General features: G+C 44.9%; 1 protein-coding gene across 2 annotated transcripts in view; it reads right to left on the bottom strand.

The window, feature by feature from the left end:
• Window positions 1-6,905: 6,905 nt before the first annotated feature.
• Window positions 6,906-27,475, bottom strand: part of LOC122564501 (PX domain-containing protein 1) — a 50,329-nt gene continuing 29,759 nt past the window's right edge. The window contains exons 3-5 of one of the 2 annotated variants that reach the window (XM_043719478.2): window positions 26,627-26,744; window positions 19,620-19,731; window positions 6,906-8,166 (exon numbers count right to left, since the gene is read on the bottom strand). In XM_043719478.2, the coding sequence (XP_043575413.1) occupies window positions 8,052-8,166; window positions 19,620-19,731; window positions 26,627-26,744 (345 nt within the window). In that variant the 3' untranslated portion in view covers window positions 6,906-8,051. Of the gene's footprint in view, window positions 8,167-18,212; window positions 18,688-19,619; window positions 19,732-26,626; window positions 26,745-27,475 lie in introns of those variants that run through there. The other variant, XM_087978511.1, reaches the window with a different exon arrangement.

Here is a 27,475-nt window from a genome sequence, read left to right as displayed (position 1 = left end):
TTACCCTGTATCCTTTGACTCTGACCCCTGTTCTGGATTTCCCCGTCATCGGGAACATCCCTCCTGTGTTTACTATGTCTAGTCCTGTTAGAATTTTATAGGTTATATGCGATTCCCTATCATTCTTCGAAAGTCCAGTGAATATAGTCTGAATTGATTTGGTATCTTTTCATATGTCAGTCCTGCCATCCCAGGAATCAGTATGGTAAATCTTTATTGTACTCAATCCATAGGCAGAACATCCTTCCTCAGATAAGGAGATCAAAACTGCACACAGTACTCCAGGTGTGGTCTCATCAAGATCATGTACAATTGCAGCAAGACATCCCTACTCCGGTACTCAAATTCTCTCACTAGTAAGGCCAATATGTCATTTGCTTTCTTCACTGCCTGCTGCACCTGTAATATTGACTTTCAGTGACAGGTAGAAAGTGAGCACTGCAGATGCTGGAGAGAATAGAGTTGAGAGTATGGTGCGGGAAAAGCACAGCAGGTCAGGCAGCATCTGAGGAGCAGGAGAAACGGCCTTTCAAGCATAGATTTCTGAAGGAGGGCTTATGCTCCTCCGCTTCTGCGCTTTTCCAGCACCACACTATCAGTGACTGGTGTCCAAAGACACCCAGGTCTCATTGCACCTCCCCTTTTCCCAAACTGTTGCCATTCAGATAATGATCTAACTTCTTGGTTTTGCTATGGAAGTGGATAATCTCGACATTTATCCACACTAATTTTTGTTTCTCGTGCATTTGCCCAGAAACTAAACCACAGAATGGTTTCTTCCTATTACCTGTCAAATCTCCCCTCAACCTCCTCTGCTCTAGGCAGAACAGCCCCAGCTTCTCCAGCCTGAACCACTAACTGAGATTCCTGATGAAGGGCTTATGCCTGAAGCGTAAACTCTCCTGTTCCTTGGCTGCCGCCTGACCCACTGTGCTCTTCCAGCGCCACACTTTTCAACATGAACTGATCTCGCTCATCTCAGTTCTGGTGAATATTTCCTGTCTAATGCCTTCATATCTTTCTGATGGGAAACGAGCAATGTGATTAGATTAGATTCCCTACAGCGTGGAAACAGGCTCTTCGGCCCAACCAGTCCACGCCGACCCTCCGAAGAGTAACCCACCTAGACCCATTCCCCTCTGACTAATGCACCTGACACTATGGGCAATTTAGCATGGCCAATTCACCTGACCTGCACATCTTTGGACTGTGGGAGGAAACCCACGCAGACACGGGGAGAATGTGCAAACTCCACACAGACTGTCACCCAAGGCTGGAATCGAACCTGGGACCCTGGTGCTGTGAGGCAGCAGTGCTAACCACTGAGCCACCATGCCACCAGGTGGTGGGACAAGCAAAGATGGGGAAGAGTTGCACATGCACAAAACTAACATCACTGGTCCCCGTGGGGTTTCTGACAAGAGTGCCAGTAACAAATCTCAGACCACAAGATGTTAATACTTGTTCCAAGGATCATTACTTTAATCACATTTTGAGCTAAGGAGGAAGAAAGCGCAGGCGCACTGAAGCCTGTAACTCTATTTCAAGGATTGACTAAAAGTTTCTATTAGATATTTTGTATGGACAAAGGTATGACTGCAGTAATAAATAATGTGCCTTGAAAATGACCTTCAGTCTGCAGTCTGATTCCACTCTGCATTTCTAACAAAACAAATCAACGATAATGATGATCTATCGTGTAGACTGTGAATGTCTAAGATTCGAAGGAGAAGTCATTCTATTGCAATCCTAATATACAGGAGTTATTAGGGATAAAAAATACATTACTCCAGGAGATTAATTTCACATGCCATCCACACTTAATGGACAGGGTTTAATGTTCTTTATTTCTAATTATATTTGTCCTGAAAAGTTCCCAGTTTTAAATTTTTAAGGACACCCAGTTCACTGGGGTCATTCTGATGGTAACCAGATAAATTGTTAGCAGGATTTTCCACATTGTTTGGAACTATTAAAAATTCTTAATCATGAGAACACATATTTACAGAAAGTCTTAAATAATCAGTGACAGTATTTGTCTGGTTGTACCTGATGGTTAAATAGTCCACACTGCTTTTCCCAAAATGTTTTTGTTGCTCTGTTGAATATAGATATAAAACAGAATCCCCAAGAGCAATTAAACTGTATTGTGTAGTAATTCAGTTATATATTCTATTTGGTCTGTCACTATGAGTTTTGTACATACCAAGCACTTTAAATTGTTATTGTATTTTTTTTAATTGCGGAAATATATCTTCAATTTTTGTTTAAAGCAACTTTAAAAACCTTTTCGAAATTTATTTTCCACATGAATAGGATTGGGATTGTTGACTGATTGATGGGGCAATGGTTTTGAATGATTGGTGACATGGTGCTGTCATGATTGGCAGAGTCTGTGATTGGTGGAATGGTTCCAATGGTACATCCTCTTCTGAGGACACACCTGTCTAGCCATGAGCTGATGGAAGATCATGTTTGGCAATAATGGCCTCTTTGGGTAAAAGTCTGCCAATACCCAGAATCAATATTCACACATGAAGACCAGATTTAAAGAGTAGAGCAATTGGTACATGCTGGTTTGAGGCCCATCTACAGGAAAGGAGAAAAATTGCAATCATAAAAACCTGTGATGAATCAAACAAAGTGAATTTATTTGTGTTGGGTGTATCTACCTTAGGGAAGTTATAATGAAGTATAGTCTGATTGGTGCTATAGCTGTTTGAAGGGCTATACGATAATAAAAGAGAGTAAATATAACGTGCAACATTTTTATTTACCTTGTGACTTTCCTTGTGACCTTGGTAGCTTGTTACACTAAGTAGTGGCCTAGTGGCATTATCACTGGGCTTTCGGGTAATGTTCTGGGGACAACGGATGGTGGAAATTGAATCTAATAAAAATCTGGAATTAGGAGTCTAATAATGACCATGAATCCATTGTCAATTGTCAGGAAAAACTCATCTGATTCACTAATGTCCATTAGGGAAGGAAACTGCCATCCTTACCTGGTCTCGCCTACATGTGACTCCAGACTCATAGCATTGTGGTTAACTCTTAACTGCCCTCTGGGCAATTAGGGATGGGCAATTAATACTGGCCTCAATGTACGAATGAAAAATAAGAAAAACTTCCATCTGTTTTGTAGAAACTTCGTGCAGTGCACCTATGGAAATGAAAATTCTACCCATACAAATATTACGGGATGATTTAACTCACTTGGCTAATGCATAATGCAGAATGACCCTGGCAGTATGTGTTCAATCCTGATACTGACTGTGGTCAGTTATAGATATCCTGCCACATTGCCTTTAGCCATGCCTGCAGAATGGAGTCCCCCATATTGTCTCCCTATTGGAGAGAGACACCTTTGTGGATTGTGGCTGATTTTGGGGTGGTACCCTGGCTCAGTGGTTAGCATTACTACCTCACAGCATCAGGGACCTGGGTTTGATTCCAGCCTCAGGTGTGGAGTTTGCATGTTCTCCTCGTATCTGTGTGGGTTTCCTCCGGGTGCTCCAGTTTCCTTGCACAGTTCAAAGATGTACAGGTCAGGTGTATTGGCCGTGCTAAATTGCCCATAGTGTCTAGGGGCGGGTAGGCTGGGTGGATTGGCCATGGGAAATGCAGGGTACAGGAATCGGATGGTGGGGGTGGGTCAGGACACAATGCTGTTCAGAGGGTCAGTGTGGACTCGATGGGCCAAATGGCCTGCTTTCACACTGTAGGGATTCTATGATTCTAATTACTTACTTATAAATGCATGCCTTCATTACTGTGAAAGTGCCATTTAATGAGTGATTTGATCATGTAACCCACAATAGGGTGTGACATAAATCACCGGTTAAACACTCTCCAAATTTAAACATTTCTTGTGCCACCTCTTCTGTTTATAACTCAGAACTGCAAAGAAACATTGATGTTTGCAACCTTACAATTACCTTTCTAAATATACAATTAGACACGAATATATATATCGCCATTTGCCTGGAGACGGAGTGGTTATTATCTTCATTTGATAGTCTCTGTAAGAATGCAGCAGTTTTCAAGGGATGGACTTAATTTGCACTGCAAAAGCCTCAAGTGCAGGACATCATTGAGATTATAAAGAAGAGCAGGTAAGAGATGTTGCAGTGTGATTCTGGTTTTCAAAGATTATGCTGAATAAAAAGAAGAGAGATTAATGTGCAGAAGCATGGAGAGACGGTGGCATTGTGGTAACATTATTGGGCAAGTAATCCAGAACCATAGTATATTGTTCAAGGGACAGTGGTTTGAATCCCACCGTGGAAGATGGTGAAGTCTGAATTTCATAAAATCTGGAATTTTTGTTTAAAAGCTAGCTTATTCGGTGACCATGTAACCATTGTCAATTGTTGTAAAACTCTACTTGGTTCACTAATAGCCTTTAGGGAAGGAAACAGACATCCCCAACTGGTCTGGGTTACATGTGACTCCAGACCCACTGCAATGTGGTTGACTCTAAACTGCCCTCTGAGGTGTCTTAACAAGCCACTTAGTTCAAGGGCAACTAGGGATGGTCAATAAATAGCCCGGTTAGTGACACCCACTTCCCATGAATAACTGAAACGTTCTTTTCCATGAGCTAATTTGGGTCCCCATTCAACACTCAGGCACAAATGTTCAAGCCATGGTCCCTGGTTAATGACATCTTAAATCCCTCCCTCCACCTCCTCCAACGGCTATATCTCATTTCTCTCCTGTCTCCCTTCACACTCTCTCAATGTCCTCCTGTTTATAAGACCTAGCTCCTGCTCCCTTCATCTCGTTCCCACTAAACCGCCAACCACGGAATTTTCCTTCTTGACTCCAGGTTGGCTGATATTGTTGATGGTTCTCTCCCTTTGGATCTTGTCACCCTGTCTTTCAAATCTGCTGTCACCAGCTCCCTCCTCAAAAACCAATCCTTGACCCCTGTACTCTTCCAACTATTGCCCTCATTTCCAACTTCCCTTTCATGTTCAACGTTCACTGATGTGCTGTTGCTTCCCAAATCCACGCCCATCATTCCTGAAACTCCATGTTTGAATCCATCGAGCTGAGATTCCACTTTTGCTATAGTAGAGAGTTTATTCTTATTACAGTCACACATAGCCTTCGATGAGAAGGGCTGATTAACCTGTCTCATGTACCAAGTGCTGTGTATACCTTTTAATAAGGTTGACTACACCATCCTTGACCATTGTTCAGCTGGGTGGGACTGCATTCGATTGGTTCTATTTGTATCTATCTAATCACAGCCAGAGAATCAACCGCAGTATCTCTCTCCTTGCTCTGGCACCATTACCTCTGGTGTGCCTCAAAGGACTATCATTGGTCGCCTATTCCTCATCTTAATGCTGACCTTAGCAATGTCACAATATACTGTCAGAATGAGACATACTCCTGACAAGACCCAGTTGTATCTCACCAACATTTCTCTCAATGCCTCTGTCATCTCCGAACTGTTAGACTGCCACTCTGGCATTTGGTAATGGGTGAGCCAAGATTTTCTCAACTAAATATTGGGAAGAATTAAATCATTGTCTTTGGTCTCCTCCACAAATTCTGTTTCTTGGCCATTTACTCCAATCCCCAACTTGTAAACAGTCTGAACCTGAACCAAATGTTCACAAACTCAATGTCATGTTTGACCATGAAATGAACTTCCAGCCATGCCAGAATGGCCACACCCTGCCATTTCTATCTCCCTCCTTTGAACTACCTACCTCTTCTGGCTAAATCCAATGGAACAACTGCATTCCCATGATTTCCTAGTTTCTCAGGAGTATATCCCACTCTGTTCCACTTATCTGGGTCCGACCAACCAGGGAAACGAACAGGATACTGCCTGAACCTATCAGATTTAAGTACTGAGAAATAAACAGAAGGATTGAGAAGGAGGCAGAATTAGAGTGGGTAAGCTCAATGACACATGAATTTCTTGTGCTAATTTCTCTTTCCTTACATAAGGAAAGAAGGATTATTAGCACAAGAGGACAGTGAAGCAGAAAGTGAAAGCAGAACAGTAACATTTTAAAATGTGGTTTTGGTTAGGTCGTATAACCTTCTTGAAAAATTCTCAGCTTGGAGAAATGAAACTCCATACTTGTTACTAGTTATTTATCAGTACCAGAGAGGTTCTAGAACTAGGGGTATTGCCTGAGAATTAGGGTCAGAACATTCAGGAGAGATGTTAGGTAGTACTTCTACACACAAAGGGTAGGAAGGGTAAGAGTTCCAAAGAGGTTTGGAGCCCTCTTTGACAAATGGTAGTGGATGCGGGATCAGTTGTTAATTTTAAATCTGAAATGGTTATATTTTTGTTAAACAAAGGTATTAAGGGATAAGGGCCAAAGGCATGGAGTTGGCCACGGATAAGCCATGATCTCATTGAATGGTGGAACAGGTTTGAGAGGCTGAATGGTCTCCTTCTGTGCCTATGTTCAAAGACAGATGAATAATAACTACAAAAGCTTGAACAAGACTTAGCTTTCTGCGGTGAATTTAATGGGCCATATGTAAAATAACTGGCTGTGTTGGCTGTTTCTGGAGAACTGTCCCACATCACTGACGTTTTCTCTTCCCTCAGATATTTATCCAATTGCCCCTTCAGAAACTTGTATCCCAGTTGGCAGTCCTTTCCAAATCCCGACTCCATGTGTAAACAGCTTTTGCCTCAAGTCACCTCTTGTTCTTTTGCTAATCACCTTAAAACAGCAGGAAGTTCCTACAGGGAAAAACACAAAGCCAGGAAGCCGAGCTGTGGTGCCACTGAACCCTATGGTTGGATCTTCACCTGCCCTTAATCTGAAGCAGATGCAGCATTTACCCAGAAATAACAAGTAACCTCTCTGTTACTTCAATTTATCCATTATTCAAAAATAGATAGCAGCCAAACGTTGGTACACTGATTAAAATATCATTTAATTGATTAATACTGCATCCAATAAAATACATTTGAAGATACACTGTATAAAACCATCTAGACTTTAATAATTTACTATTTACATAAGCCAAAAATAGTGAGTTAGTATATATTTGTTGAAAAGGCGCTTATACAAGAGAATCTGTGACTGTGCACTCCACAGAGAAGCAGCATGGTGCAGGCACAGCATCTCAACTCAGGCTGCTTTTCTCAAAACCTTCAGCAGTTCCAGTCATTGGTGTCCCTCAGGTGCTGGTGCTGCCTGTGTGAATACTGATCGGTATTTCTGTGTTCGCTTTGCAGCAAAAGCTTGATCAGTGTGTGTGTGTGTTTGTGTGTTTGTGTGTGAGTGTGTGTGTCATGGTGGGAGACCCATGTAGATCTTGAAACAGCTCCTTGCTGACAGGATTGCCTTTCCAGATGGAGCAGCCTGGTAGGTTGTCCCTGATGGCCTGTTGCTTGAGAATCAGTCAGACTGAGTTAAACAGCAACCCTTCTCCACGGAAATCGACTCTGTGACTCAGAGACAATCGTCCATCAGCATTGCTTCAAAGGGATGGGATTTGTTGTTAATCTACGGTGGTCTATTTGCTTACTGCAGCATTAATTAATTTCTTTTTGAATGGAGGAAACACCTCGTGCACTAATTTCCTCACCTCAGTCATGTGAATATCCGGTGTCCTTTGAATTAGCCAAAGGATTCATTGTTGAAGCAGCTTTTCATGTGTCACTTTAGTCCATCTTCTGTAAACATTTAAATGAGAAACTGAAGTAAGAGGGGGTTACCCAGCGGTATTCAAGTATCCTTCATCAATTTCAGCCAGCTGAAAGAGGGCTCCACTGCTGACCAATAGGTAAGGGCTCCTGTGACACAGTGGTAGTGTCCGTACCTCTGAGGCAGGTGACCTGGATCCAAGCCTCACCTGCCCCAGAGGTGTGTCATAATGTCTCTGAACAGGTTGATTAAAGATAATTAGAACTGCACGTTGGTTAGCGAACAGCATCATTCCAGGGTGCGGTTGCACACTCCGACAGACGTGTGGTTGTGGGCAGTGACTGGGTAGAAAGAATGGGGACAGCGGGCAGAACAGCAAACCTTTGTAATAACCTGCGTCCCCTGCTGGAATCACTCCAAGATATCCGTTTCGAAAGGAACTAGCTGATAGTACGACAAGTTTGTAACATAGGCGCTGGGATCATTGTTCTCGGCTTCTTCGGGAAACTCAGTTCCAATTTCAAACCTATAAAAGAGAAGATTGCAGCCAGTCATAGAAATCTACAGCACAGAAAATGGACCTACCAGCATCCAGCCCACTCCCCATCTCTATTCCAATCCCATCTCCCAGCACTTGGCCTGTAGCCCTGGACACCTTGGCATTGCAAATGCACATCTAAATATTTCTTAAAGGTTATAAGGGTTTATGAGGCCTCTCCACCCTCAGAGGCAGCGAATTCTAAATTCTCACCATCCTCTGGGTGAAGGATGTTTTTCCTCACATTCTCTCTAACCCTTCTGCCCCTCAGTTTAAATCTATGCCCCTGGTCACTGGTCCCTGCATCAACGGGAACAGTGCCTTCCTGTCTACCTTATCCATGTCCCTCATAATTTTATACATCTCAATCATGTCCCCTCTCAATCTCCTGTGCTCAAAGGAAAACAAGGAAAAAGTGAGGAGTGTAGATGCTGGAGATCAGAGTCAAAACACGTGGTGTTGGAAAAGCACAGACGGTCAGGCAGCATGCGAGGATCAGGAGAATCGACATCTCAAGCATAAGCTCTTTATCAGGAAGCGTTTCTTCTTCCTGATGAAGAGCTGAAGCTCGAAACGTTGCCTCTCCTGGTCCTTGGATGCTGCCTTACCAACTGTGCTTTTCCAGCACCACACTTTTTGACTTGAAGGAAAACAAGTCCAGTCTCTCCGATCTCTCATCGTGACTGAAACTAGGGGGCAATAGTAGACCCCCAGCAATCTGATTACTCCTTTTCGGCCATTAAGATGGACCTATATGGCTCCATTTGAGGAACCTTCTAAGCTGTCATACCTCCTTATTGCTAGTATAGACACCCTGATCAAAACTGCAACATCTTTTTTACCTCCTTTCCTGTCTCACCTGTAGACCCGTCAGGTGCATTGGTCACAGGTAAATATAGGATAATCGGATAGGGGAATGGGTCTGAGTGGGTTCCTCTTCGGAGGGTTGGTGTGGACTTGTTGGGCCGAAGGGCCTGTTTCCACACAGTGGGGATTCTATGAAGACAGTGTACCGTGGAATATTCAACTGCCAGTCCTGCCCCTCCCTCAGCCACTGTGGGCTGGAAACATGTGACAAGTGAGTAAACCATATCAGTTTGACTAAACCTGCAGAGTGCGTTGGAGGACATGTTGCAATTGAACCACATCAGCTGGTTCCATATATTTTGGAAAAATTCCTTTCTGTGAAGGGACAGTTTCTGTCCGTTCTGGTAAATGCATTATGATCTCATTAGTGAACAGTGACAACGTTGTGGTAATTTATCGTGCGTGAGTTCTCAGACATTTCTGAGAAATAATGAAAGAGTCCTTTTCTTTCCTTAAGTAATTCGGAAGTTACCTCCTGTTCCAACACACTTTGGATCTTCAAACTCCACGAGACAGACCACAAACAGCAGTTCAGGAAAAGTGCACGTCCTCAAAATGTCCCTAGCCTCGCCCCACGTCTGAATGTGTTTCCATTTCCAATGCTCAGCACTTTCTCACAGTCGTGTGATGAGGAATGACTCAGCAGTGGTGGGGGTGATGATAAATGTACATGATTCAAAGGCAGTTTGTCCATTAGTGTTCTATGCAACTCTATCCACTAGTCAATATTTCCAAACAAATTCAATAATGAACAATTCAGAGGGAGGGGCACTGGACTCAAAACATTCACTCTGATTTCTCTCCCTGGATGCTGCCACACCTACTGAGCTTTTCCAGCAAGCAATTTCTGTTTTTGTTTCTGATTCCCAGCATCCGCAGTTCTTTCGGTTTTTATTGAAGAATGACCACAGCAGGTAGTCACATTAAGCTTGTTAATGACCACCGAAAGACAATTAAAGAGGGATTCAAGTCCAGGCTGCAGGAGATGCAATTTAATTGCCTGGGGGCCGAGCCACAGGGTGTCAGTGGTTCATGGATGTGCCGAGAGGACTTGCTTTTCTGCAGGTATCAGGAGCTGGAGTCCACCCAGTAGAAGAGCTCACTGCATTTCTCACTCCCCCTGACCATCCCTGTCCTCAACACTTCCCCCAAATTAAAACTCTGCAAAAGCCACGTTTTATTTAAATGTTGTAAAATACCCCTCCGAATGGAATAACAGGACAGGGATAACATGCATAAACTTGAGGGTTAATTGGATATGAATCAGTGGTAGAAATATGAGGAATTAGAATTTTTTTTAAGAATTAGAATTCCTACAGTGTGGAAACAGGCCCTTTGGCCCAACAAGTCGACACTGCCCCTCCAAAGAGTACCCCATTACTCTACATTTCCCCTGACTAATGCACCTATCCTCCGCATCCCTGAACACTATGGGCAATTTAGTATGGCCAATTCACCTAACCTGCACATCTTTGGATTGTGGGAGGAAACTGAAACCCACGCAGACATGGGGAGAATATGCAAACTCCACACAGACAGTTGCCTGAGGCTGGAATCAAACGCAGGTCCCTGGCGCTGGGAGGCAGCAGTGCTAACCACTGAGCCACCGTGCCACCCTAGGAGCTAGTCATCAGTGGAGTGTGAGTTTTGTGAGGTGTGGTTTAATAAAGCTCTCAGTAAATGGTGTGGCCTGTTCAAGCTCAGTCACAGCCTAAGGATTCCTGTGACAGAGATTACACCAAATCTGCTACTGCCATTGAGTAAGTTCAAGGGACCTGCACAGCATCCCCAGGAGTCTGACGACAGGTTAAATGTTAATTCTTTGACTCCATGGTGTAACTTTTCAATATTACTTCCCGCGTAGACAAAAGAGTCACACAAGACATGAATGATGATTGTGTGTGAATTGCTGAGTTGTTTGTTCACCCCTGCCACAGCACGTTTTGCACAGGTGAGTGCTAATTCACAAAGTGGAGGTGCTCATGTTGGGACTGGGGTGAATAAAGTCAGAAGTCACTTCAACTGACGAAGGAGCGTCGCTCCGAAACCTTGTGATTTCAAATAAATCTGTTGGAATATAACCTGATGTTCTGTGACTTCTGACCTAATTCATAAACACCACCCACATATATATTTCTCAGGAAAAATAGTAAGACCTAAACCACCTTTCCCTTCAAAATTCCTACCCAGTTCTGGGCAGAAGTTAAGGTTCAAACAAACAAAGCAATTTCTATTTTAAAAGTTTGAACAATTGCAAAAATGAGCAACACACTGCCCTCTTGTGGAAAGTCCTATATTTCCCAGCAGCAGCCTTTAATTAAATCCACTCTGTTCCATTTTTTTTCATTGTCTCTTGTTGGAGCACAGACCCAGAGATACTGAACTGTGTTTTCTTATATCTGTATCACCTTTCCAGTTCGATATGCTATGACCAAGCCCATAAGGTAACGCTGAGGAGCTCTAGCAGTGCAGTGGTAACGTCCCTACCTTTGAGCCAGGAGGCCTGATTTTAACTCCTACTTGCTCCAAAGCTGTGTAACAACATCACTGAGAATATCTATAAGGTAGTTCTTCCCCAAGCTTATTCCCACTATAACCCCATTTTGAGGCTTTCAAGTTGTCACACCTCCCAGTAAGAATGGTGAGAGTTGATTGGGTGGAGAAGAATTCTGTCAAAGTTCCATGGTGGCTATTGCCATCTCAGAGCTCCTAACCCCAAATTTTCAGCTCACTTGGGGTCCTCACCGTCACTTTGGGGAAGTCTGTTGCAAGGTCTTTAAATTCTTACTCATTTGCCATCCCTCACCATCTGCTGTAGTGGGATTGGAACCTGGATCAACGATTAACAGGCCAGCGCCATCACCTCCCCTTGTCTGCTTATTGCATCTACATTGCCCTAAGTCAAGTGAGGGAATGAAGAAGTTACAAGGTGGAAGAGAATTCACAGCCATATGGGCTCCCAGGTTAATGGAAAGATTAGGAATTTGCATTCATGTAGTGTTCAAAACTGTTTCCAACTGTGTCACGTACAGTGATCTATTTTAAGATGAAGTCACTTAAACACATGACTTCAGAGCAACAATAATGAATGGACCAGGCTTTGGGTTGGCTGGTCAAGGAGAACCTAGGGCTCCTTCGTCTGAACAAAGTGCCACAGGAAGTTTGACATTTGGCTGACCCGTGATAACGGAGTTTAAATGCCTGACCCATAGAGAGCCAAGTCTAACAATATGCACATTACCGCTGCCCTTAAATATTTCCAGCATTGACTGCAAGTGACAGCAAATAATTGGACTGACGCAACACCATGTGGGGAATGTCATGAACTCCATCTCAACACTTCTGGAATAATGCCCAAAAAACTGGGTAAGTGGAAGAGAAAAGAAATAAATCACGCTTCCGTCTCTCCTGTTGTTTAATTCCAATGCTCAGTATGGTGCCAGGGGCGAAACAGATGCACTTAGCAGCCACTCGTGTTTGTTTGAGCTATATCAAGGATGATAGCTTGGATGAGCTGGCAACCCAGTACTGCATCACTGGCTCCATGATCTGGGTCAACTATTAATGTCAACTGGGTTTGGTTTGAGCATGTGCAGGACAAGTATTTGCTACCCAGTTCCTGCCCCTTATGGCAGGTCCTCAATGCTAGGTGCAGCCATGTTCTCCACTGGATAAATCAGGGAGAGCCCAGGTTGGATTTATGCTGAAAACCATGCTGTCAGTCAGAGTGACAGTGGGAATTGGTCTCAGTTCCCCTCTGTAGAGGAACTGCAGATATGTTGTCTGAAAATGTCGAAATTCATGATGCATATGTTGTGTGAATATAATATTTAATTTTAGGGGAAACTAGATGTGTACATAAAGGTTATTGAAACTCGGGAATTCAGAAGTTGCTCGACCACGCAAAGTTACACAAAAGTCCTCCATGTGGTGTCACCCAGGGGTGAGAGCTATAAGATAGCTGATAGGCCCATTTATTTGGGTAATTGAAGACAGTCTGTCTCAGAAGGATTGCCCTGGCATTGATAAAGTTATCGAAAGTATCTATATATTTTTCAGATCAAAGGGCATGTTTGGGAATTTAAATTAATCAGATGAGATATCTATCTGAGACATACTGGGTGTTTCATGTTGTCATTGAAGAGGTCCTGAGGAAGGGTCACTGGATCCGAAATGTTAACTCTGATTTCTCTCAGCAAATGCTGCCAGACCTGCTGAGCTTTTCCAGCAACTTCTGTTTTTGTTCAATTTGGGAAACTTGGTTGGCCTGGATGAGTTGGACCGAAGGGTCTGTTTCTGTGCTGTATGAGTCTATAAATTATATTTTAAATATAATTTGCTAACAACCATTGCACAGTGGTAGTGACCCTACCTCAGAGCCAGGAGGCCTAAGTGCAAGTCCCAAATGCTTCAGATTTGGGTCATAACCAGTCTGGACAGGCTGATAAAAAATATCTCCCGATACTTGCTGTTCAGACCCATTGGTGATAAATGAGCATGTCAGCAAGGCACTGTAAACCCGTTATACCCATCCACTTGAGATGAACATTTGTAATGCCACAGCATATAGACCACAGGCCAATGGCTGGCAAGTGGGATTAGAATAAATAAAAGAATGATGAGCCAGAAGGCCTTCATGCACATCGCAGAAACTCTATGGCTATTGATCATTTCAACATCACCATGCGAAACACTTTCAATTCCATTATTTACGTTTCATCAGGTGCTACAGGGAGATTTGAACCCATACACCCCAGAGCATTAGCCTGGGCCTCTAGGTTATTAGATTAGTGACAGTACCACTATGTCACAAAGTTTGCTGCAGATCTACAGTAGCAGTGAAGTGACACGATATTGACTTTAGAAAGGGAGGAAAAGTTAGATTTTGAAATGCCAGCCAGTGATGGACAGAAGCAATTACCAGACTGTGCACACTTCAGCACAGACTCATTAGCTGCTTAACAGTTGCCCTTTCAATATAAAACTCAATGAAATGAATCCGGTTAAAAGAATCAAAGAGCTGAGATTAGCACCGTTTCAGCTGAGTGATGAACAAAGACATTTGAAGGCTGATGTTGCACTGTCCTGGGTGAATGGAGTGGAGCTGGAGTGCAATCAAGCAGCTCGTAGAGCTCAGACTTGGTTCGAATTATCAATCACTTCACCTGCACAACAGACAGCAAGGAAGCTGGCTCTGGGAGCTCAGTCTACACGGCCCTAACATGTAGATATCTAACCCTCTCTGTCTCCTTCATCACCCAAAGGGCTGTGAGTCTGTGGAATTCCCTGCCCTGTGCAGCAACTGAGACTATCTCATTGAATGTTTCTTAGGCAAAGATATTTAGATTTTTGAACCTGTGGTGAGCCGGGGGGGAGAGTGGAGCCCCTATATTATCGAGTGGCAGAGCAGGCTCAATGGGCCAGATGGTGAGAGTGTGGTGCTGGAAAAGCACAGCAGGTCAGGCAGCATCTGAGGAGCAGGAAGGTCAACGTTTCAGGCATAAGCCCTGAAACATCGATCCTCCTGCTCCTCGGATACTGCGTGACCTGATGTGCTTTCCCAGCTACACAGTCTCGACTCTGATCTCCAGCATCTGCAGACCTCACTTTCTCCTCAATAGGCCAGATGGCCTATTCCTGTTCCTTTTTCTTATGTTCTTAAATGTAATTTGCTCCCAACCATTGCACAGTGGTAATGACCCTATCGCTGAGCCAGGAGGCCTAAGTGCAAGTCCCAAATGCTTCAGCCAATCTGGACAGGCTGATTAAAAGCTATCGCCTGTTACTTGCTGTTCAAACCCATTGGTGATAAGTGACCATGTCAGCAAGGCACTGAAAACCCCTGATACCCATCCACTTTAGGTGAGCACTTGTAATGTCGCAGCATACAGACCTCACATCCCGAAAACGTTATTTGTAGTCACTGCAAGATAGTAGGCACACAAAATTTCCATTCTCCCATTTTGATTCCTCATGGTAAATGATGCAGTGCTACTCCCTGGCTTGGAATCCTGTGACTTTGAAGAAAATTGTATCTCTACAGCAGCTTGCACAGCCCTAGGAGGATCCAAAATGAACAGAGTACCGGGCATGCAAGAGTGTGGTCATTGCTGCAACATCAGAAACAGAGTGACCGATTTGTACACAGCAAGCTTCCACAAATAACCATGTGATAATGATCGGATAATATGTTTTAATGACGGGGATTGAAGATTCAAAGTCTATCACAGCATCAGACAGACCTCCCCTGCTGGTTTTCAGAGTAGTGTCACGGGATAATTTATGACACCCCGAGAGAGTTGAAGGATCCTTTGTTTAATGAGAGTTTAGCAAACAGTCCTGTACTGGAATGTGACTGGAGCCCATGACCTTATTGAACCAAAGTTCACGTCCAATTGGTTAAATCTGAGCAAGTGATGTCCCAGCATCAGCATACGCATCCTCAAAATAACAACTTCTATTTATGAAGACCCTTTCACGTAGTGAAGCATCCCAACACATTTCACAGGAACCATGATCAAAAGGAACTACACCAGATAAGGGGAGGTAGCTGAAAGCCTGGTCAACAACGTGAGGTTTCAAGACGTGACTTAAAGGAAGAGAGTGAGAAAGAGAGAGAGAGAGAGAGAGAGAGAGAGAGAAAGAGAGAAGTTGAGTGATGGAATTCTAGATCAAGGCATCTGAAGGAACAACAGCCATTGGCGAAACAATTCAAATGGGGGATGGGTGAGAGGCCAGACTGGGAGGACAGCAGTGATCCTGATGAGTTGTAGGACTTGAAATGTTGGAGGTCGTGAGGGTGAATGGGAATTGGAACTGAGTGCACACAGTTTACAATGGAAACCCTGATGGAACAGGAACCAACAAAGACCAACAAGCACAGAGTGATGTGCAGCTGGGATCGGGTGAGAGCTAGGACATGAAGAGCAGAGGTTTTGATCAGCTGGAGTTTACAGAGAGGATGTAAGGCAAACGGCTGGGCAGGAACTGCCGAACCTCATAGTAACAAGGGCATGGACAAGGGTTTCAGCAGCAGGTGAGCTGAGGGAGGTAGGCTGGCGTTTGGCAAAGAGCTGATCCCAGGGAAACGCTGTTGGAAACAGCATTCCAAGATTGTCTTTTTTAATTCTTTCATGGGATTCTGGTGTTTCTGGGAAGACCAGCATTTGTTGCCCATCCCTTGAACTGAGTGCATCGTTGGGCCAGTGCAAAGGGGGGTTACTTTGGTTCTGGAGGGAGGTGCAGGCCAGATTGGGTAAGGATGGCAGATTGCTTTCCCTTTAGTGGACCTAATAGATTTTCATGACAAACAATGGTAGTTTTGTGGACTTCATTACTGAGAATAGACCACAGAATGTAGAACATAGAACAAATTTCTAAATCACAATTTGAAATAAAATGTAGATTACATGTTACCAGAATCAGCATGAATAGTAACACAAAATCTGTGATATACAACTATCTTGATTTAAAGGTTATCCATAGAATCCTGACAGTACAGAAAGAGGCCATTTGGCCCGTTAGGACTGCACTGACCCTCCGAAGAGCATCCTACTCAGAATCCTACTGCCGATGAAGGGTCACTGCACTCGAAACATTAACCCTGCTTTCTTCCCTCAGAGCCTGCTCAGTTTCGCCGACAATTTCTATTTTGATGTCAAATTTGATTTTCTTGTCTTGCAGGAGGATCAGGATGTCAGACATTTATTAAATTAAACAAAGGGTTGCTGCTGGGGTGTTTTGCTGATGACCATAAGTCTGTCTGGGAGCTGGGGAGCTGCTGTCGTTACCCCCCCCCGGTGGTTAACGGCCACAGTACACATGCTCACTGAGGGAAAATCACAAAGGCCCATCTCATAGAAGAATACAGCGCAGTACAGGCCCTTGGGCCCTCGATGTTGCGCCGATCCAAGCCCACCTAAACTACACTAACCCACTATCCTCCATATACCTATCCAATGCCCTCTTAAATGCCCATAAAGAGGGAGAGTCCACCACTGTTACTGGCAGGGCATTCCATGAACTAACGACTCGCTGAGTGAAGAACCTACCCCTAACATCAGTCCTATATCTACCCCCCCTTAATTTAAAGCTATGCCCCCTTGTAATACCCGACTCAATACGCGGGAAAAGGTTCATACTGTCTACCCTATCTAACCCCCTAATCATCTTGTACACCTCAATCAAGTCACCCCTAAACCTTCTTTTCTCTAGTGAAAACAGCCCCAAGTGCCTCAGTCTTTCCTCATACGATTTTCCTTCCATACCAGGCAACATCCTGGTAAACCTCCTCTGCACCCGTTCCAATGCCTCCACATCCTTCCTATAGTATGGCGACCAAAACTGCACACAATATTCCAGATGCGGCCGTACCAGAGTCTTATACAACTGCATCATGACCTCAGGACTCCGGAACTCAATTCCTCTACCAATAAAAGCCAGTACGCCATATGCCTTCCTCACCACACTATTTACCTGGGTGGCAACTTTCAGAGATCTGTGTACATGGACACCAAGATCCCTCTGCTCATCCACACTACCAAGTATCCGACCATTAGCCCAGTACCCCATCTTTTTGTTATTCTTCCCAAAGTGAATCACCTCGCACTTAGCTACATTGAATTCCATCTGCCACCTTTCTGCCCAGCTCTGCAGCTTTTCTATATCCTGCTGTAACCTGCCACATGCTTCCTCACTGTCAACAACTCCTCCGACTTTCGTATCATCCGCAAACTTGCTCACCCAACCTTCTAACCCCTCTTCCAGGTCATTTATAAAAATGACAAACAGCAATGGTCCCAAAACAGATCCTTGCGGAACACCGCTAGTGACGGCACTCCATGAAGAAACTTTGCCATCAACTACTACCCTCTGTCTTCTTCCATCCAGCCAATTCCTAATCCAAACCTCTAACTCACCCTCAATGCCATATCTCCGTATTTTCTGCAGTAGCCTACCATGGGGAACCTTATCAAACGCCTTACTAAAATCCATATATACCACATCTACCGCTTTCCCCTCATCAACCTCCTTCGTCACCTTTTCAAAGAATTCAATAAGGTTTGTGAGGCACGACTTGCCCTTCACAAAACCATGCTGACTATCCTTGATCACATTATTCCTATCGAGTTTCCTGGGAGTTTCCTCATCTCCAAGATGAGGAAACTCCCAGGCTGGGACTTCCAGGCTGGGACTCCCAAAGCTTGTCTTAAGCAAGAGAGAACAGAAATCAAAATGAGGGCCAGTCCCTTAAAACACAGGATAACTGATCACCCTGCACCCTAACCACATCCAAAGGGCATGTCGCAATTTCCCCTGCTGCTGTCTGAGGACAAATCATGAGCCCCATATCCCAAGGATGGGCTGGGACATGGATAATTCAGGCAGACTTGGTTTTTCTGTTGAATTCCTGCTGACGTCTGGTTCAAAGCACAGCTTTGGAGATCCTGAGTGATGGCGAAATAGCCAAATGCCAATCATGTTCTGGATCCTAAACCTGACAAGTAGCCACTTAGGGGAAAGTTGCAGAGGAGGTGAAACAGTAAACCCCACATTCAGGAAGCAACGAGAGGAAGCTGGTGATGTTAGCAGGAATGATGTCAGCTCTTGTTATTGCAAATAAACAAGGGGACATGTCACCTCCTGAAACAAAGTATGACATCCCCTTTTAGTCATAGAATCATAGAGATGTACAGCTCGGAAACAGACCCTTCGATCCAACCTGTCCACGACCAGATATCCCAAACCAATCTAGTCCCACCTGCCAGCACAGATCTGATCTATCCTTTTCCATCACTATTTAAAAACTAATAGAATTATGGTTGCTGGCCCCAAAGTGCTCTCCCACTGACACCTCAGTCACCTGCTTTGCCTTATTTCCCAAGAGTAGTTCAAGTTTTGCACCTTCTCTAGTAGGTACATCCACATACTGAATCAGAACATTTTCTTATACACACTTATCAAATTCCTCTCCATCCAAACCCTAAACATTGTGGCAGTCCCAGTCTATATTTGGAAGTTAAAATCCCCTACCATAACCACCCTATTATTCTTACAGGTAACCGAGATCTCCTTACAAATTTGTTACTCAATTTCCCTCTGACTGTTAGGGGATTAGACTTTACATTAACACTAAGACGTAGGTTGAGCTTTACCTGTTCCTGCGATGGCCTGCATCTCAGCTGATAATTAATGTTTACCACGCACAGATGTTTTCCTGATATCCCAGAACAGTTTAACTGGGAGTGCTGATTGCTTTGTTAACTGGTAGCCAGCTTACAAAACCAGGCCCTTCCATCTCCTTTCATGTCTCTCCTTATTAATTGACGTCACCTCAGATCACACAAGTGGGTGCCCTTTAGTTTTGAGAAGGACAACTATGTAGCTCAGTAAATGAAGAATATAAAGGGTGAGTTGGAAGCTATAATCGAATGCTGTGGGTTCTGCTGGTGTCCATAAATTACTTTAGAAGATGTCGCCACTCAATTACGGCCTTGGAGCCAAACTTCAATTATCCATTATAAAACCGCACCACAGAAAACATTCATCTTAAAGTCAAGGGAAGATATACTCACAAGTTTTCTGCAGAATCTGCTGCCAGGTGCTGCTCTTTGCCGTTTGGAATATTGCTGTCGAAAACAATTGTTTCTGTGTTTGCTAAGCAAAATCCATTTGAACGCATAATATCTGTGGAGGGGGAAGTAAGGAAGTAAAACTGATTTGTTTCAGGTGACTGGCTTCGCTATATGTCTAGATAATATTTCATGGTAAGCTCTAAAGGGATGGGGTATGAACAGTTAACATTGGCCAGGGAGAACAATAGAACCACAGAAACACATGAATGATACAGCACAGAAAGGGGGCCTTTTGGCCCATTTTGTCCATGCCAACCCAAACACAACACGACAGGGAGAGGCTGAACAGGCTGGGGCTGTTTTCCTTGGAGCGTCAGAGGTTGAGGTTTATACAAGTTTATAAAATCATGAGGCTATACAGATAAGGTCTTTTCCTTGGAGTCCATAACTAGTGGGCATAGGATTAGGGTGAGAGGGGAAAGATTTAAAAGGGGCCTAAGGGGGCAACCTTTTCACACAGAGGGTGGTGTGTGTATGGAATGAGCTGCCAGAGGAAATGGTGGAGGCTGGTGCAATTACAGCATTTAAAAGGCATCTAGATAGGTACAGAGGAAACTTGATTATCCAGCATTCAATTAATCAAATTTCAGATGATCCAAACAAAATTACAAGGTTCCAATGCATGGCTAACTGTGTTATCCAGCATAAATTATCTGGAATTCGATTAGCCAAACAAAATACTCCCTGCCTGTGTCCTTCAGATAATCAAGGTTCCTCTGTATATGAATAGAAAGGGTTTAGAGCAATTTGGGCCAAATGCTGGCAAATGGGATTAGATTAGGTGAGGATATCTAGTCAGTATGGGCGAGTCGGACCGAAAGGTCTGTTTCTGTGCTGCACACCTCTTTGACTCTATGACACCTAGATACCCTTTGTAATCCCATCTTCCTGCACTCGGCCTATAACCCTGCAGCTTACCGCACTTAAGGTGCCGATCCAGGTACGTTTTCAAAGAGTTTAGAGTCTCTGCCTCCACCACCAACTCAGGGAGCAAGTTCCAGGCACCCACCACCCCCTGCGTAAAAACAGTTTTCCTCACATTGTCTGATCTTACACCCACCCACACAGATGGGGAGCATACTGAACGCAGGGAAGTCACAGTCTGATTAACACAATGCAATTTTAACCCAAGGAAAGGGGGAGGTCTGTACAGCACCAAACATGCCATCAGAAGCTATCAGCAACTTGCCTAAGGCCACAGAGGCCCAGGTTAAGATTTCTTTCTAAAACATTTTCTTAAAATTGATTGTGGCCCATGAGGAGGAAGTTTGCCTCCTCTTCCTGAGTCGATAAAGTGTGGAGCTGGAGAAAGCACAGGATATCAAGCAGCATCAGAGGAGCAGGGGGGTCAACATTTCAGATCAGTCCAACTCTCCTGCTCCTCTGATGCTGCTTGACCTGCTGTGCTTTTTCCAGCTCCACACTTTATTCACTCTGACTTTCCAGCACCTGCCATCCACACTATCTCCAAGTTGGCTCCTCTTTCTGGCCTCAGCGGAGTCAGACATCCTCCCGTGTTGCATCTTCTGGTTTCTGGGTCCTTCCTGCCAGCTCCTATCTCATCCCCACCAGTCGGTGGACAATCCTGAGGGACGTGCGTTTTAAACAAAGCCCAAAGCCTTACGTTCAACAGCGTGCAGATGTTTACAACCCACCCACACCCTCCAACCTTCCCCGAGGTCGTCAGCACACCTTCAGTTCCCTTTGTGCCAAGTGAACCTGCTGATGTAATTTGGAGTGATGTCTTCAGTGAACCTGATGTTGCGATAGCAATGTCCGACAGGTGCAGGCTCTCCTCCCGATAATGATCACCAGTGTTTGTGAAGACGGAACAGTTACAGGAAAAAGGGCTGCTTTCTTCATTAAAAAACACATCTGCCTTTTCTTGCCTTTTCTTTTTGAGAAGCTTTGAGGATGATCATTCTTACTTATTCGGCAAAATGGCCCACGTTCATCAATCTCCCATTAATAAGACCATTCTGAGGTCAGGCCAGGACAGAGACTGCAAGTCAGGGTCAGGGGTCAGGGGTCATCAAGTCAGTAGTTAGAACAAGGGGAGATGATGCAAGTTGCGTGGAGGGTTCACAAGTTGGAGAACAGGAGATGGTACAGGCAAGAGTGCATGGGAAACAATGTTAAAATTAGTTTCAGGAGGCTCACAGAATTGTTTTGGAGCAGAAAGGGGCCATTTGGCCCATTCTGTCGGTGCTAGCACACTGAGTTTTTCAACTCTCCCACTTAGTGCCAATCTCCAGCATGTTGCTTTTCTTTAAGTAAGATTGGTCAGCGCGATTGTAACCCCTGTTCACACCAGTGTGAAATCGTCTGTGTGTGTGGGGTACAATGTTAAATGAGGACCACCTACGTGTCATTTTTGTGACATGTGACATCAGTGACCGAATGCAACTTTTCAAAAAAGGTTTTGTGATTTACACATGAAAGAAGTGAAACTATATGGTATTCAAACAGATGAAAGACTTAACAATCAATTTTTCAATGTATAATTTCAGTCACATCACACTGTAAATTTTTGCTATAAATTCTGTGTGTTAGGATTGAGCCCTCCACTATCACCTGATGAAGGAGCAATGCTCCGAAAGCTAGTGTGCTTCCAATTAAACCTGTTGGACTATAACCTGGTGTTGTGTGATTTTTAACTTTGTACACCCCAGTCCAACACCGGCATCTACCAATCTCAACCAGAAGGTGGCAGCAAAGTACCAAATTTCAACCTTCCAGGAAGCAGGAGGTGCCACAAAACCAGAGAGAACTCTAATTGACATCAATGGCCAATCCACATTCAGGACAATGATATTCTCATGGCTGCATTGTGTCATTTAACTGTGCTGCTATTGATAGGTGCCTTATACGGTCAGCACTGAATCCACCAGAATTTCAAATCTGTATTGACAGGTTTATTTTCAGAAATATTGCGGGCTTGGTTTTCAGCTAGGAACTTGGGAACCCAATAGCTCAATCATTTCCTGGTTCCAATCCCACAAATGTATCACTCAATCCAACCTTCATTTGCAGATTCTCTTAATGGACTGGGAACTGATTCCCCACCCACCCTCATCCTCCTCAATCCCACTTCCCTTCCCCCTCCTCATCCTCCTCCCCAGCATTCCCCCTTATCCTACTCTTGCTGTCCTCCTTTCCTGTCTCCTTCCCCATCCTCTTCCCGCCCAGGTTCTTAAAGATAAAGGGACAAACATTATGCCTGTTTAACACCTCGTTTCAACAATCTCTCAGCCAGGACTCTCTTCTCCAGAGTGGAATTGAACTGACAACTTTCAGACTGAGGATCATGGGGGCTACTCACTAAGGCACAGTAAACATGTAGCTGCGATGCTACTCTGGTGAGGAGCTGGCAATGTGACCACCAAACATGGCCACGATAACAAATGTACAGACATCCCTATGCCACAGAGGACAGGCCTCAATCTCCCTGTTTGGAAAATGAGTCCATTCTGATACTGGTTGCAGTTGTAGCTGGGAGGGCGATTGCTGTCTGTGTTAAAGAACAATATGCAGTTTGCCAGCTCACTAACAGCCAGGCTGTCTGAATATGCTAAAGGCATGGTAGCTCAGTGGTTAGCACTGCTGCCTCACAGTGCCAAGGACCTGGGTTCAATTCCAGCCTCGGGTGACTATCTGTGTGGAGTTTGCACATTCTCCACACATCTGTGTGGGTTTCCTCCCACAGCCCAAAGATGTGTAGGTTAGAGTGGATTGGCTATGCTAAATTACCCATAGTATTCAGGGATGGAGAGGTAAGGTGCATTAGCAGGGGAATAGGTCTGGGTGGGTTACTCTTCAGAGGGTTGGTATGGACTTGTTGGGCTGAAGGGCTTGTTTCTACACTGTATGTATTCAATCTCTGTTACTGGTACCTTCTGCAGTCTTTATAATGGAGGAGAAACAGCATGCATTTATATAGTACTTTCCATGATTGTCAGATACCATGAAGCACTGTACAGCCTGTGAATTCATTTTTGAAACGTACTTCCGGTCGTAATGGAGGCCAACTCAGACATAGCAAACTGCCCACAACCAGCAATGTGATAATGACCAGATACTCTGTTCCTGTAATGTTGATTTAGGGAATAAAAACGAGTCAGGACACCGGGCAATAACTCCCATTGGAAGAGAAACATGGGATCTTTAACACCCACCAGAACGACCCATTTAACAGCTCAACTAAAAGACAGCAACAGCTTCTGTCAGTGCAGCATCCTCTCGATACTACACTGGGGCAGCGACCCTGATTTCTGTGCACAAACCCCTCAGTGGGACTTGGACCCAGACCTTTGTGAGTTGGAGGCAGGTATGCTGACAAAGAAGACACAACTTTACAACTGTCCCTTCACCACTGACTCAAGCATGAGCTGTTTGATTATGCAATTAAGTGCTATTTGATCCAGCTTGGAGAGGCGACGCAGTTTCAGTCAATGATCACACTCAAACCCTTTCACTTAAATGGATTCTGTACCAATTAATTGAAGGGCTGTTCCTAAGATGGAGCAGGATTCCTCAAGGGTTTTCTCTCCCATTGTAGGGCTCCCAGCAAACACGACCCAGTCCCCCCGGTGATGGAGCAAACATGACCCCACTCCCCCCCGGTGATGGAGCTAACATGACCCCACTCTCGCTAGTGATGGAGTTAACATGACCCCACTCCCCCCGGTGATGGAGCTAACATGACCCCACTCCCCCCTGATGATGGAGCTAACATGACCCCACTCTCGCTAGTGATGGAGTTAACATGACCCCACTCCCCCCGGTGATGGAGCTAACATGACCCCACTCCCCCCCGATGATGGAGCTAACATGACCCCACTCCCCCTGGTGATGGAGGTAACATGACCCCACTCCCCCTGGTGATGGAGTTAACATGACTCCACGCCCCCTGGTGATGGAGCTAACATGACCCCACACCCCTGGTGATGGAGCTAACATGACCCCACTCCCCCTGGTGATGGAGCTAACATGACCCCACTCCCCCTGGTGATGGAGCTAACATGACCCCACTCCCCCTGGTGATGGAGTTAACATGACCCCACTCCCCCTGGTGATGGAGTTAACATGACCCCACTCCCCCTGGTGATGGGGTTAACATGACCCCACTCCCCCTGGTGATGGAGTTAACATGACCCCCCCCCCCCCAATGGTGAGATTAACATGACCCACTCGCCCTGGTGATGGAGCTAACATGACCCCACTCGCCCCGGTGGTGGAGTTAACAAGACCCCACTCCCCTTGGTGATGGAGCTAACATGACTCCACTCCCCTCGGTGATGGAGCTAACATGACCCCACGCCCCCTGGTGATGGAGCTAACATGACCCCACTCCCCCTGGTAATGGAGCTAACATGACCCCACTCCCCCTGGTGATGGAGCTAACATGACCCCACTCCCCTCGGTGATGGAGCTAACATGACCCCACTCCCCCTGGTGATGGAGCTAACATGACCCCACTCTCGCTAGTGATGGAGGTAACATGACCCCACTCCCCCTGGTGATGGGGCTAACATGACCCCACTCCCCCTGGTGATGGGGCTAACATGACCCCACTCCCCCTGGTGATGGAGGTAACATGACCCCACACCCCTGGTGATGGAGTTAACATGACCCCACACCCCTGGTGATGGAGTTAACATGACCCCACTCCCCCTGGTGATGGAGCTAACATGACCCCACTCCCCCCGGTGATGGGGCTAACATGACCCCACTCCCCCCAGTGATGGAGCTAACATGACCCCACGCCCCCTGGTGATGGAGCTAACATGACCCCACACCCCCTGGTGATGGAGCTAACATGACCCCACTCCCCTCGGTGATGGAGCTAACATGACCCCACTCCCCCTGGTGATGGAGGTAACATGACCCCACTCCCCCTGGTGATGGAGTTAACATGACCCCACACCCCTGGTGATGGAGTTAACATGACCCCACACCCCCTGGTGATGGAGTTAACATGACCCCACTCCCCCTGGTGATGGAGTCAACATGACCCCACTCCCCCTGGTGATGGGGCTAACATGACCCCACTCCCCCCTGTGATGGAGTTAACATGACCCCACTCCCCCTGGTAATGGAGCTAACATGACCCACTCCCCCTGGTAATGGAGCTAACATGACGCATTCCCCCTGGTGATGGGGCTAACATGACCCCACTCCCCCCTGTGATGGAGTTAACATGACCCCACTCTCCCTGGTGATGGATCACATCTGGAATCCAGACTAACATTCTGAAGACAGGCATTTGAATCTCACTGGTGGAACTTGAATTTGAATTTAAACAAAGCAAGCCTAATGATGAAAACCTTTTATTAAAAAGTAATTTGGTTAATTAATATCCTTAAGGGAAGGAAACTGCCATCCTTACCTCGTCTGGCCTACAATGTGGAAATGAATTCTGGCATAACCAGTGATTCCCATATCCCATGGGGTGAATGAAACAGAAGTTAAGGACATTGAGACTCCCCCTGAGCCGTGATTTAATGTCCGTGTAGTTGTGTTTTGTAGGGGTGTCTCTCACAGACATCTGCTAGAGCTGGCAGTTCACCCAGCACAGAGTGAACCTCACAAATGTGAATGTTGCTTTAATGAGTCCCTAATAAAAGACAGGCATTAACCTATTGATGGTAAAACTCAATTAAAACCGTGTACATAATGGGCGAATAAGTTGTTTAAACAATCCCTGCAATGGAAATACTGTGTAATAGCTAAGAAGGTTCTGGGCATCGCCTCTGTACACTTTATTTTTAAATCCTCGATTGCATAAAATCACATAGACATCTCAAAGCTGAGCTCTACTGACAACTAATGGACAGTCGTTTCCATTTGGCTTCAAAGCAGCAATTAATGATCCCTTTGTAAAATGTACCTGACCCACTCGGTGACCCATGCGTGAAGCAGGAAGAATTGTGAAGTGACTCACTCACCCGATATTTTGACAGGGCTTTGGAAGCTCATCTGAACTTTCTGGATAGAGTCATTTTTTAATACTTGATCTATCGAAGATCTTTCGAAGAAGGTGAGAACAACTTCTGACCTAGAATACTAAATGAAGAGGCAGAGAATAAATGTGTAAAATTCAATAAACTGAGAAAAGCACTACATTTATACAATACATTGCATTTACTTCTCCTAGGCACTTTCAGCTTGTTGCAATGAATTACTTTGGGAATGCCTGACAGGCTGTTGTTACTGTCGATAAATAAGAGGCCTATGGTTTATCTGTAGTAGATCACACAAGTGGTTGGATGGGTCTGGGTATTTTCTCTGATGATTATCATTGAGTGAACAATGTTGGTTCAGACACATAACCTCCCTGCTCACATAAACTCCCTGCTCACATGACCTCCCTGCTCACATAACCTCCCTGCTCACATAAACTCCCTGCTCACATAACCTCCCTGCTCACATAAACTCCCTGATATTTTTGCATCATTGTAAGCCACAGGTGAGGTCCTGGAAGACTGGACGGTAGCGAATGCTGTGCCGTTATTCAAGAAGGGATGCAAAGAAAAGCCTGGGAATTATAGAGCAGTAAGCTTAATATCAGTGATGGGTAAGTTACATGAGAAGATTCTGAGGGATAAGATATATGCATTTGGAAAGACAGTGTTTGATTAGGAATAGTCAGCATGGCTTTGTGAGCAGGAGATCATGCCTCACAAATTTGTTAGAGTTCTTTGATGAAGTGACCAGGAAGGTTGAAGAGGGCAGGGCAGTAGATGTGTCTATATGGATTTCAGTAAAGCCTTTGATAAGGGTCTACATGGTAGGCT

The sequence above is a fragment of the Chiloscyllium plagiosum genome, unplaced genomic scaffold, assembly GCF_037043375.1.
Source record: "Chiloscyllium plagiosum isolate Xiang-an unplaced genomic scaffold, Cpla_swu_hap1 HiC_scaffold_34, whole genome shotgun sequence".
Lineage (NCBI taxonomy): Eukaryota > Metazoa > Chordata > Chondrichthyes > Orectolobiformes > Hemiscylliidae > Chiloscyllium > Chiloscyllium plagiosum.
Note: the sequence above shows the minus strand (reverse complement) of the source record. Positions and strands in the feature narration are given on the sequence as shown.